This window comes from Varanus komodoensis, unplaced genomic scaffold (assembly GCF_004798865.1).
Source record: "Varanus komodoensis strain SLA01 unplaced genomic scaffold, ASM479886v1 scaffold81, whole genome shotgun sequence".
NCBI classification, from domain to species: Eukaryota; Metazoa; Chordata; class Lepidosauria; order Squamata; family Varanidae; genus Varanus; species Varanus komodoensis.
In genome coordinates this window covers 179,449-192,499 of record NW_025336495.1, presented here as the reverse complement: position 1 = coordinate 192,499, position 13,051 = coordinate 179,449, and the positions used below count along the sequence as shown (strand labels likewise).

Genomic DNA, 13,051 nt, shown 5'->3' with positions numbered 1-13,051 from the left:
CTGGAAAGCAGCTCCCAGTCAGGTGTTCCTGAAGCCACAGTTCAATAGCATCTCATGCGGCACTGTCACATGAGGGTGATGCGCTCGACACAAAAGGATCCTGCAGATGCATTATGCGTCTCCACTGGTCATGAGGACATGGTTCGAAACCTGGGTTGGAAGTTCCCGGTCACTACACAGACTGAACAATCAAGCAAATAAAAACAAAGATCGATTGTTCAATCTATTGAGCCCTCACCCATGCCTCTTAACATGCTTATGAATTGCCTTTCTAAACTGATGGGCAAATCATGAAAACAGAAGTCCCAGCAAAACAGAGGAATTTTCTGCACTGCTGCTGTAGCCATGTGCGCTCTTTTGTATTCCTCTACTTGAAGGCATCCATTTTTAAAACTGAATTGGTCTAAGACAGATCGACAGGGACAAATGCAACTGCTTTCCGGCACAATCAGACAGGCTTACTGGTTCTGGTCCCACTAGATCAGGCCATGGCGCTCTCTGTGTCTTGGCAGGCCACCCCACATCCTTAGCGTGAGTACATAAATGGGTATGACTCCCGTTTTCATTGTTCTTTTTGCAAGTCTCTCTGTTTCATTTTCTCCGTGTGTCTCTGTGTGGGTGCATTAATGTTATGGGGGTTTTAAAGCTTGCTATGGCTTCAGGCCTGACCAGGGCCTCTCCTGGGCCCCTGGCTCTCCATCCACGGCCCACCTGGCTCATACAGCAGAGCCCCACAGCTCTGGCCAACCAACACGGGAAGTTGGTTGAACCCAACCAGAGGAACCCAATAAGGGAAGGGTGGCAGTGGCCTGCTTTCTCACACCTGGAGTTATGCAGCATCTGCACATTTTTCCTCATCCAAAAGATTTATTGTTCCCAGAAATAATTTCTCGAGGAATCCATCGGAACGGAGACTGGTCCTCTGATTCACCCACTGCTGGAGGCCACCCTTCTGCCACCGCGGGCACTGCAGCGGCTGCCCACTCCACTTTGGGATGCCCAGAGAAGAGAAGAACTCGGAACGAGACAGAGCTAAGGCAGGTTGCATCTTTATTGTTGAAATAAATAAACAAATACGGAAGGGAGGCTCATATAAATAGTGAACAGGCTTCGTAAATATTAGCTATAAATAAACATAGAAAAACCCTGAAATAATACCTCATGCCCCGGCAAATAAATACAAACATAAAGACACAACAGTCAGTTCAGAAGTGGAGGGAAAACAAGGTATGGACACGGTTTTAGCAGTAACACTGGATCTCAGCATGAGATGTTTGGTTTCTTGGTCCGGGCCTGAGAGCTACCTGGGGAGGGGAGGGGAGGGGAGGGGAGGGGGTGCTGGAGGACTGCAGCTTCCCCCCATCTTGCAAGGGCAAACATTAGGGTCACACACCACTTTTGAAAATCGCTGGGGAAATTCCCAAGGCCGAAAGCCAAGACCGAATGTAAACTCTGCACCTGGTGAGCAGCTGTTTCCCACAGCCGTGACCATTTGGACTCAACATCAGATCTGAGTGGTGGAAAGCAGCACTTTCCAGTGCCGCTTGGAGCCGTGAAAATGGTGTGGAGGAAGAGGGTTTTTCCAGCCGGGGAAGGGGGGCAGGCCGTCCTCGGGCCAGTGGCCTGGGGAGCGCTCGCCTTCCCTCGCTGTCTGAGGAGAAGCTTCCAGGCGGCTGCGTTCAGGGTGAGGCTCTCTGGGGTGCCTGCCCGGAGGGCTCAGCCAGGATTTGCGGGGAGAGAGCGCGAGGCCAGTGGAGCAGCCACGGCATGTGCTGCTGAGGTTCGGGATGGCGTTTTCTCGTGGAGCGATGGGGAGGCCGCAGGATATTCAGATCTGTTCCAGGCGATCCTTGATAGCAATGACCCACGGGTCACGTGGATTCGCGCAGGCCTGTTTGCCATTCTTGAGGATAAACCTGTTGGGGAGAAAGGCAGAGCCTCGTTCGAGTCCTTTCCCCATGGCCCCATCCCTAAGAAAAGGAGGCTCATGCCCCTCCCCATGCTGGAAGCCAAGCAGGGTCTGGCAGGAGAACGTCCTGCAGGGCAGGTCGGCCCCGGCGTGCGCAGCTCTGCTCCCGCCTCCTTGGCCTCCGCATCGCGGCCGCATTGCTCGGCCGGCCGGGACTTCTCCCCAGGGGGTGACTGTGCATGAGGTGAGCAAGCGGGGAGGGGAATGGGCCCGACTGGCAGGCCCCTCGGTGCACATCTGGAAGGTGAGCGCACCTGGACACGCCCGCCCACCTCCTGCCCGCCTTTGGGCACGTGCTGGGAGTGATCCTGCCCCCCCATCTCCCCAGTCCCCAGACTTACACTATAGAAGGCAGGCGGCAGGTTCCACTGGTGTGGAAGAAGCTCTTCACAATGCGGGCTGGAATTCTCTTGCTGGTGTGCGCGTTGCAGCAGGGAGCATTGCCGACACCGACTGTAAGACGTGCCAAATGCGTGAGTTTTTGGCGTGGACCGTGAGCCCCCTATCCTGGGCACCCACTTTCCACCCTGGAGCCGCCCCTCTGTTCTGGGTGCCCCCCCCCCAGGGTGCTTTGCCCCGTCTGCGCCCAGCAGGGCACCCTTCCGCAACTCAGGTCCCTCCAGAAGGGCTTGACTGCCAGTCCCAGCATCTCTGGTGCGCTTGGGGATGCTGGGAATTGCAGTGCCAGCAGTCTAGATGGCGCCAGGCTGTAGAAGGTTGTTCCAGGTACGGTGCCCACCTGGGGACCAGTGCATCACTCTCCCTGAGGCCCTGCAGGGCGGGGAGTGTCTCTCTCGGCCGGGGCCTGCACTCCTTTTAAGTTTTGTATCAGATTTGTATCCCAGCAGCTTTCTTACGAGGAATTCTTACAAGGCGGCTCTCCTCCCCCCTCCCCCCTCTCTTATCCCCACCACGGCAGCCCTGCGAGGGAGCTTGGGCTGAGCCCAAAGCCTCCCAGTTGGCCCCACGGCTGAGCGGGGACTAGAACCTGGGCCGCACTCAGCACCCCCCCAGCACTCTGGCTTCTGCTGCGCTCCCTCCTGCAGGACCACCGCTCTGTCCCTCACTGGCCCTCCGCTCAGAATGGCGGCGCTCAAAGACGGGGGCGTGTGGGTGGAGGACACTCACGGGGACTCGTGACGGCCAGGCAGAAGCAGGCCAGGACCAGGAGCATAGCGAAGGCAGCGGCAGAGGTCTTCATGCTGGGTGAAGCGGAAGAGCAGGTGGCGGACTGTGCCAGGTGAGCGTCTCTGCTGCTTTGGTGCTTGGTTCATGCTGTGTTTCTCCGTTTTATACAAAAGTGACTGCAGCGGTCATCATGGAAAAGTGTGGTGTTTGTGTAAGGGGAAACCCCAGAATGACGATCCAAGAAAAGGAGGGTTGATGTCACAGGACAAGATTGTGCCACTAGCAGAAAAGAGAAGTTGCCTGGTGAGACCTCAGGAAATCATTTGACATAATTCAGGGGCAAACTCTTTCATACAAAGCACCATTTCCACTTCTCCTTGGCCTTAAATGGCAAATGTCAAGGCAGGGACAGTATAAGAATTCCTCACAAGTTCTCCATATTTTTCCTGGAGAGCAGGCAGTCCCGTGGTGTGCCAGTTCTTCCACCGCATCCCCAAAGCTCTCGCATGATTTGGGCTGCTTGGTAAGCAACAGCAGGTGTGTTGCCCAGCCCGGCCTCCTTTTGCCCACCTGCCCGGAAGGATAAGGCGTTTCCTGTGCCACTGCAAGGGGAAGCATAGCTGCATTCCTAGGGAGGTGGCGGGCTCTCCCTCAGTGGAGGCACTCCGGATGCAGCTGGCCAGGTGCTGGAGGGGGTGGCTTCACTTGGAGTCTCGCCCTGGGCAGGGGGCAGGACCGGGTGGCCTCTGGTCCCCTCCAGCTCTGCTCTGCTGGGATTTCGTGGAGCGCCGGTTCCACACCTGGCTCGCAAGATTTCCTCGAGGCATCTGTTTGGCCACTGCTCTCGAGCTGAAGCCGGCTGAGCTAGTTTTCCACTTGCAGGATGTGGAACGGACAGTGCAGACCTGCAACCCCCTCCCGTGCAACCTTCCCGGGCCTGCGTTCAAGGAGGACTCCCGGCATGCCTGTCAGCCCAGGCCGGGGATGCCTGGTTTGGTGTGGGGCAGCCCAGGAAGGCCTGTCTCATCCGCATCCTCCACGGCTTCCGCCTTTGGCTTCCTTGCACAGTCATTGCTTTCCACACTAATAAGCCAAACTTCAGATTGCCTCATGGAAAGACTGACTGCCTTTCAATCACAACTGCACAGACCAAGAGGAACCGGGGTCTGGTTTTGTGGTTTTGCTGTATTTTAACTTTAATAGCATGACGACCTTTGGGCAAAGGTACCATATTAATAAACATTAAACAAGCAGTTCTCATTCATTCATTCATTCATTCATTCATTCAAAGCTTTTATATGTTGTCCTTTATATAAATATCTCAGGATGGCTTACAGTACTTCAAAATAACAATTTAAAACCACAACAGCTCATTGATGTCTGCAGCTTTAATCGGCAAGTGTGTGCCTCCTCTGCCCAAGACAGGATGAGGCCAAAGAGTCGTTGGGGCCTTTGCCGCCTGTGCAGCACTCCTGGGCCAAAGCAGGGCGGCTGTGCATTGCATCTGTGCTGGAAGCAAAGCCTTTTCCAGGCCCTGCGTGGGATGCCAGCATCTGTGCATCCCCGGCCTTAATGGTTTGGGGTCAGTCCACTAAAGGAAGTTTTTCCATTTCTTTCCCCGGACCCTCAAATCGGCCTCTGAAGCTGTCCTCTCCCGCAAGTGTGCTGGTTGTTTTGTAATCTGGCATCCAGAGAACGCTGGACCTCAGGCAGCCCAGTGGGGCACTGAGGAAGAGTGGAGCCAACAAAAGCTTTGCAGTCCAAAGGCGTTGTGCATCTCGGCCCGTGGGGGCACGGATGAGGAGCAGCAAGGCTGGCAGCTCCAGCCGGGCGGCTGCCTCGGGCACCCCGGTGGGGGTCTCTGTCTGGGCGGGTGGGGCGATCAGCAGAGGAGGGAGGCTGCATTCCTGGCCCATGAGGAAGAGGGCTGCTTCCTCCAGGAATCCTCTTGGGCTGCGACCTATTGCCATGGCTGCGTATCCATCGTGGCCAGAGAGATTCCTGACCAGACATTTGCAGCCCTGTCTCTAGGGAGAGGCCTGCAGCCCCGAGCAACAGCCGCCCGAGTTCCATGCCCGGCTGGCAGCGTTAAACTTGAGACGGCAGGAGAGTTTCACTGGGCGGGCTCAAAGCTGGGCTGAAATTCGCATGCCTGCTGATTGGTACTAGTGTTCTCTGGGCAGCTGTAGCTGAAAACACAAACAGGCAAAAGTGAAGAAACACACGGCCTCACTGCCAAGGATTGTGTCCCACCCTGAGCAAGAAAAATATGCCAGCTAAACTCTGCTCCTGGCAGCACCTGTGAGCCACCCAGCCTCATTCTCGGGTGTCTTCCATTCACCGATCTCTGTAATGGCAGTTAAGGCCGATAACCAGTTCCTTTGCTGACTTTCCTGGGCCTCACCCCAGAAGTCCTCCAGGGATTTCGACATTGGGGAAAACACCCCCTTTGCATCCCCCAAAGCAAAAGTGAAAAATGCCTCAGGTCGGGACCACACATAGCTGGCCTCTTTCACAGGAAATGAGCTTAGCATGAACTGCTGCAACAGGCACATGATGCTGATTCATCGCCAAGGCTTCCTCTGTGGGGCCTCCACTTCCCCAGAGCAGCTCTGCAGAGGGTCAATTCTGTCCAGCTTGAGCAGCCCAGAGCAGTGTCACACCTCTGGCAGAATGTGTCTCTCTCTCTGCAAGCCAGCAGCCTCCCTGCTCCTGTCGGCCCTCCTGGAACATGGAAGGGGACAGGGCTGCATTCACCTGATCCAGGGGCCTGCCCTGCGACCCAGCTCTCGGCTGCTGCCAGGCTGCTGTTCAGAGTGGAAAGGCCGGCTGGCACGAGAGGGGCATGCCAAAGCTTTCTCGTGAGCTGTGAGTGACACACGGCAAATGTGCCTATGGCAGAAATCGCACTAGGGAAAGTGAGCGCCAGCATCACTGTATTTCATTTACGGAATTTCTGGACAGCCCAACACAGAGATCAAAACCTTTACAATGCATGATAAAAGCAACATGTATCAATCTGCCATTTCTGCATGAGCTGTGGCTTCTGGACAAGGGCACTCTCATTCAGAGCGCATTGCAGTAATCCAGCTTGGAGGCCACTGGACTTGAGAGCCCATGTGGTGTGAGAGCCCGTGTGGCGTCGTGGTGAAGAGCCTGGGATGGGACTCAGACGGTCTGGGTTCGAGTCCCCGCTCGGCCGTGGAGCCAACTGGGTGACTTGGGCCAGTCACAGACTCTCAGCCCAACCTACCTCACAGGGTTGTTGTTGTGGGGATAAGATGGAGGAGGAGAATGATGTAAGCTGCCTTGAGCCCTTTGTAGGAAAAAGGCAGGATACAAATCGAAAAAGGAAGGAAGGAAGGAAGGAAGGAAGGAAGGAAGGAAGGGAGAGACAGACAGACAGACAGACAGACAGACAGACTACTGAAGCCAAGCTATCCCTGTCCAGATCAGTCGTAGCTGGGCCCCCAGCCAGAGCGGGCAGAACATGCTCGGTGCCACTAAGGCCACCTGCCCTCAGGTACCAGTCGGCTCCAGGAGAACCTCCCGTCTATGAACCCCTCGTACTCAGGGAGTGCAGCCCCATCCCAAACAGGCTGAACACCCTCCGTCAGGTGTACTCACGTGGCAGTGAAGCCAAGAAGCCACAGCCAGTGGAAGTGGACCTACTTGGCTCTTGCATGGCGGGGCTTTAGCTCTTGGTGAAAACCTTTCTTTGCTTACAGAAGGTCCCAGACCTGGCAGCATCTCCAGGTTGAGGCTGAAACCCCGAGGAGCCATTGCAGCGCACAGGACTGGATCAGACAGACCAGTCCTCATCTAAAGAGCCAAGAAGCAAGCATGGGTATAGAATGTTGTTGTTAGTCGCGAAGACGTGTCCGACCCATTGCGACCCCATGGACAACACTCCTCCAGGCCTTCCTGTCCTCCACCACCCCCGGAGTCCATTCAAGCTCACACCCACCGCCCCATTGACGCCATCCAGCCACCTCATCCTCTGCCGTCCCCTCCTTCTTTTGCCGTCAATTGTTCCCAGCATTAGGCTCTTCTCCAGGGAGTCCTTCCTTCTCATTAGGTGGCCAAAGTATTTGAGCTTCACCCTCAGTATCTGGCCTTCTAAAGAGCAGTCAGGGCTGATCTCCTCCAGGACTGACCGGTTTGCGGTCCAAGGGACTCGCAGGAGTCTCCTCCAGCACCGCAATTCAAAGGCCTCAATCCTCAGCTCTCAAAAGGTGTTAAAAAGGCCTAGCTCAGTATGAAGCCACTTCCTGAACCATTTCTTTCCTCTGGCCTTCCCCAAGCTGGGGCACTCCAGAGATATTGGTCCCAGTGGCTGGGAATTATGGAACTGAAGCCCAGCATGTCTGGAGGTTGTCAACTTATGGAAGGCTGATCTGAAGGCTCTTGGCACAACTGGAAGGCAGCAGTGGGTGCGTCTCCAACTCATGGATTGCAGCCCTGACGCACCTCCATGAAGATGAGGTGACTGAGCAGGACAGAGCTGCAACCAGGCGCTGGTTGATGCAAGAGAGGTTTTCCGTTTGCTCAAAAACCTAGTCTGCCCACATGGGCTTCCTCATCTCTTCTGCTGTTGTGTGGTTTGTGGTGTGGCTCAATCCAGAAGAGCTCAGAAATGTCACAGTGACAACAGTTTTGTTTGACCCAGCTTTGGTCCCCTGCTTTGCCATGGCAGGAATCACTTCTCGAAAGCTGCTGTTTGAGGGAGACCAGCCAAGTCTGGAGCTATTCCCTTGCCTTGAATTCAGACCTGAGAAGCTTGGCTCTCGAAAGCAGTTTGCACGAAGAAGTTAGCAGAAGGAACATCTCCATCCCTGCAAAAGACTCACCTCGAAGGATCGGAGAGTGTCAGCTCCCTCCCCCAGCAGACCTCTCTGTGCCACTTCACATGGTACGGGAGAGACCAGAACCCCAAGAGAAGCCCATTTCTCCTGTGAAGATCTTTCCAGCACAATCCTACATATGTCATCGTAGAAGCAAGCGCAGCTCTGTGAAAAGGGTCCTGTTCCTAGGTAACTGTTTATGGCAGCCAACCCCAACCTCATAGCCGTCAGATGTGTCCCCTATTCCCACAGCCAGTTGTGCTAGCTGCCCACAGTTCCCATCGCTACAATGCATGACCAACGGACTCATAGGACTTATCCGCATGACACATTTGCTGCGCACCCATAGCTCCCCGCTTATTTCTTTCATTTTACTCTGTCCAACAGCCAAAAGGCTCTCTGGGCAGTTAAAAATATCAGGAAAGTATACAAACAAAAAACAAAACCCATATAACAATAAAGCATTAGCATAGCATACCTATCGCTTATGGGTTCTGTAGACTCTCCAGTTTCCCCTCTGTGTCCAACAGTTTGGGGGAGGTGCTTTTGTTTTTGTTTTAGGAATGGGAAATTACACATTTAATTGTTAATACCAAAAAAGTGAGATTTTCGCACTTTGCAGTGTTTTATGCACCGAGTGCCACCTAGAGAGAATGGGACAGTGAAGCAGGAAAGGAAAGGAAAGGAAAGGAAAGGAAAGGAAAGGAAAGGAAAGGAAAGGAACCTCGTGTATTTGGGTTTCAGTTCTGCAGCACACTGAGAGTAGACGCAGTAGACCGGCATCTATTAGCAGCTTCATTAACACTGGGAAGCAGCGTTATTAATTTATTTACAAAATTCATATACTACTCCAGTATGGAGACTTTGTAGTGGTAAACGATGTAAACGCAGCTTTGCTGGGGATGAGCGACTCCCTTCACTTTTGAAATGCTTTGCATCTGTGTTGGTAGATCAAAAAGAGAAGAGCGTGAGATTGTTTGCCTCCTTTCTTGGAACAAGCAGACATTATTCAGGAAGAGGCTGTACTTGTTGAGGTGGAAGGCAGACACTTCATTCCAAGGAAGAGAAACCAAAAGACAATCCGCACCCTGTGAGAGGGTAGAAGCTTCAAATCTGCTGGTGCACATAAGGATCCTTGCAAAACTGGAGTTGGTGATGGAGCAGTGAGGGCATCCTCACCATGGTTCTCTCTGGGTGGGGTCCAAAACAGTCAGCTGGAAAAAGAGAGGAGCGGTGGATAATTCATTTCAATGTCGGCTTTTAATGTGTGGCATCATGTAACTAACACACAGGGGCTGCATCCAGATGTCACCCATGGAACAGAGTGGGGGTAGAAATTGGCCCCCAACATTTTTTCTTTCCTTGGCGGCATTTGGCAGCCATGATGGTTTTTAGTGTGCACTGACTGCATCTCAGTACTGCTTATCTTACTCTTTTATCGACTATGATGGCTACTCCATTTCTTCTGAGGGATTCTCACCCGCAGTAGTATACCTGATGGTCATCTGAATTAAATTCACCCATTCCTGGCCCTTTTAGTTCACTGATTCCTAAGATGTCGATGTTCAGTCTTGGCATCTCTTGCTTGACCACATCCAGCTTGCCTTGATTCATGGATCTTACATTCCAGGAACCTATGGAGTACAGATCTTTGCAGCATCAGACTTTCCTTTCTCCACCAGATACATCTGCAACTGAGTGTCCTTTCGGCTTTGACCCAATCGCTTCATTCTTTCTGGCACTACTAGTACTAGCCCTCCGCTCTTCCCCAGTAGCATATTGGACACCTTCCGACCTGAGGGGCTCATCTTCCGGCGTCTTATCTTTTTGCCTTTTGGAAAAGTCCACGGGGTCTTCATGGCAAGGGTACTGGAGTGGGTCGCCATTTCCTTCTCCAGGGGATCACCTTTTGTCAGTCTTGGGTGCCCCTGAGCATAGCCTCATTGTGCTATGCATGGCCCTTTGCCGCGAGCAAGGCCGTGATCCATGAAGGGGACATTTTAGATACAGGAGGATAACGTTCTTGAGGGCTTCTAATCCTGATGGCTACATCTTACCCACCATTTCAGGCCTGTTGCTGGGAAAAGTGAATGGGATTTCTTGTGCTTGATGAAAATGCTGACACATGGCGCAAAGAAGACAAATTCCACGTTTGGCATAATGGACAAGGAAGGCAAGGCAAGGCAGGCGCACAGTACTTGGCATGACCACATATGAAATACCGTGTCCAGTTGTTGTCGTCTTACTTGAAAAAGGGCATTATTGAGTTGGAAAAGGTACAGAGAAGGGCAACAGAAACGCTCAGGGGGCTGAAGCAGCTGCCCTGTGAAGAACAGCTACAAAAACCGGGACTGTTCAGCTTAGAGAAAGGCAAGTGAGAGAGCCAGAAGAGAGGCGTTTAAAATGCTGCATGACATGGAGGAAGTAGAACGATTTCTCTCTCTCCCCCATAACGCTCAAGCCGAGGGTCATCCCATCATGCCGACTGCTGGGATGTTTAGGACACATGAGAGGAGACGCTTTTCATGCACAATAGAACTGATCTATGGGATGCGCTGCCACAGGGCGATGGCCACCCAGCTGGATGGCTTTCAAAGGAGACTGGATGAGTTCCTGGAAGAGGGGGCTATCTGTGGCTACTAGCTTTGCTGGCTCGGGGCTCCCGGGCACCCAGCCTGTATGAGGGATCCTCCTATGAGCTGTTATTCGATGGTCACTGGGCTGATCCAGGGCTGTTCTTATTTTCTTTCCTGGCCTGTGGTCTTCCCACTGTGGCTTCGGTGGCCACTGTGGGAACCCACTTCTGGACTACAGAGGCCTTTGGCCAGACTGCCTGATGTTGGCAAGGCACTCGAAAGTCATGCTCTGAAGAAGGCTTATTGCTATTTGGAGAGAGGTTTTTCGAAATTATTTGATGAGGAGGCGGGTACCCTAAGTGGCTTCTCATGAAGCAGAACGAGGCCTCCTGCCAGGAAATGCCTCCGAGGTTTTGGAGCTGAGGAGCAGAACAGGCCCTTCAAGAAACCTCCCTCAGTTCTGGGAAAACCAGAGGAAGACTCTTCCTGCGAGGAATCCATATCCTGCCTCTCTATCTTGCTGTGTCACTCTCTGGCTCTCACCCATGGGGGAGAACTAGAAAAGGCCTTTCGCATGAAAGCATTGGCCCCGGATGGTGCTGAAGGATTTCCTGAGGTCTCATCATGCAACTTCTCCTTTCTACAAGGCGCACAATCAACACGCCTTTTCTTGGATTGTCATTCTGGGGTTTCCCCTTACACAAACACCACATTTTTCCATGATGACCACTGCAGCCACTTTTGTATAAAAAGGAGAAACACAGCATGAACCAAGCACCAAAGCAGCAGAGACGCTCGCCTGGCACAGTCCGCCATCTGCTCTTCCGCTTCACCCAGCATGAAGACCTCTGCCGCTGCCTTCGCTATGCTCCTGGTCCTGGCCTGCTTCTGCCTGGCCGTCACGAGTCCCCGTGAGTATCCTCCACCCACACGCCCCCGTCTTTGAGCGCCGCCATTCTGAGCGGAGGGCCAGTGAGGGACAGAGCGGTGGTCCTGCAGGAGGGAGCGCAGCAGAAGCCAGGGTGCTGGGAGGGTGCTGAGTGCGGGCTGGGACTCGGGCGGCCCAGGTTCTAGTCCCCGCTCAGCCGTGGGGCCAACTGGGAGACTTTGGGCTCAGCCCAAGCTCCCTCGCAGGGCTGTCGTGGTGGGGATAAGAGAGGGGGGAGGGGGGAGGAGAGCCGCCTTGTAAGAATTCCTCGTAAGAAAGCTGCTGGGATACAAATCTGATACAAAACTTAAAAGGAGTGCAGGCCCCGGCCGAGAGAGACACTCCCCGCCCTGCAGGGCCTCAGGGAGAGTGATGCACTGGTCCCCAGGTGGGCACCGTACCTGGAACAACCTTCTACAGCCTGGCGCCATCTAGACTGCTGGCACTGCAATTCCCAGCATCCCCAAGCGCACCAGAGATGCTGGGACTGGCAGTCAAGCCCTTCTGGAGGGACCTGAGTTGCGGAAGGGTGCCCTGCTGGGCGCAGACGGGGCAAAGCACCCTGGGGGGGGGCACCCAGAACAGAGGGGCGGCTCCAGGGTGGAAAGTGGGTGCCCAGGATAGGGGGCTCACGGTCCACGCCAAAAACTCACGCTGGCCTGATTTGGCACGTCTTACAGTCGGTGTCGGCGATGCTCCCTGCTGCACCGCGCACACCAGCAAGAAAATCCCGGCCCACGTTGTGAAGAGCTTCTTCCACACCAGTGGAACCTGCCGCCTGCCTTCTATAGTGTAAGTCTGGGGACTGGGGAGATGTGGAGGGGGGCAGGATCACTCCCAGCACGTGCCCAAAGGCGGGCAGGAGGTGGGCGGGCGTGTCCAGGTGCGCTCACCTTCCAGATGTGCACCGAGGGGCCTGCCAGTCGGGCCCATTCCCCTCCCCGCTTGCTCACCTCATGCACAGTCACCCCCTGGGGAGAAGTCCCAGCCGGCCGAGCAATGCGGCCGCGATGCGGAGGCCAAGGAGGCGGGAGCAGAGCTGCGCACGCCGGGGCCGACCTGCCCTGCAGGACGTTCTCCTGCCAGACCCTGCTTGGCTTCCAGCATGGGGAGGGGCATGAGCCTCCCTTTCTTAGGGATGGGGCCATGGGGAAAGGACTCGAACGAGGCTCTGCCTTTCTACCCAACAGGTTTATCCTCAAGAATCGCAAACAGGCCTGCGCGAATCCACTGGACCCGTGGGTCATTGCTATCAAGGATCGCCTGGAACAGATCTGAATATCCTGCTGCCTCCCCATCGCTCCATGAGAAAACGCCACCCCGAACCTCAGCAGCACATGCCGTGGCTGCTCCACTGGCCTCGTGCTCCCTCCCCGCAAATCCTGGCTGAGCCCTCCGGGCAGGCACCCCAGAGAGCCTCACCCTGAACGCAGCCGCCTGGAAGCTTCTCCTCAGACGGCGAGGGAAGGCGAGCGCTCCCCAGGCCACTGGCCCGAGGACGGCCTGCCCCCCTTCCCCGGCTGGAAAAACCCTCTTCCTCCACACCATTTTCACGGCTCCAAGCGGCACTGGAAAGTGCTGCTTTCCACCACTCAGATCTGATGTT

At 54.6% G+C, this 13,051-nt stretch overlaps 2 protein-coding genes across 2 annotated transcripts; one reads left to right on the top strand and one right to left on the bottom strand.

The window, feature by feature from the left end:
- Positions 1-1,033: 1,033 nt before the first annotated feature.
- LOC123036732 (C-C motif chemokine 5-like) lies at positions 1,034-3,205 on the bottom strand. The gene is made up of 3 exons (XM_044456152.1): positions 3,098-3,205; positions 2,311-2,422; positions 1,034-1,916 (listed from the first exon to the last, which is right to left on the bottom strand). The coding sequence occupies exons 1-3, from the start codon at positions 3,168-3,170 to the stop codon at positions 1,829-1,831; spliced, it is 273 nt and encodes a 90-aa protein (XP_044312087.1). The 5' UTR covers positions 3,171-3,205; the 3' UTR covers positions 1,034-1,828.
- Positions 3,206-11,256: 8,051 nt separating this feature from the next.
- LOC123036737 (C-C motif chemokine 5-like) lies at positions 11,257-13,044 on the top strand. Its single transcript, XM_044456157.1, has 3 exons — positions 11,257-11,428; positions 12,126-12,237; positions 12,636-13,044. The coding sequence occupies exons 1-3, from the start codon at positions 11,356-11,358 to the stop codon at positions 12,721-12,723; spliced, it is 273 nt and encodes a 90-aa protein (XP_044312092.1). The 5' UTR covers positions 11,257-11,355; the 3' UTR covers positions 12,724-13,044.
- The last annotated feature ends 7 nt before the right edge of the window (positions 13,045-13,051 follow it).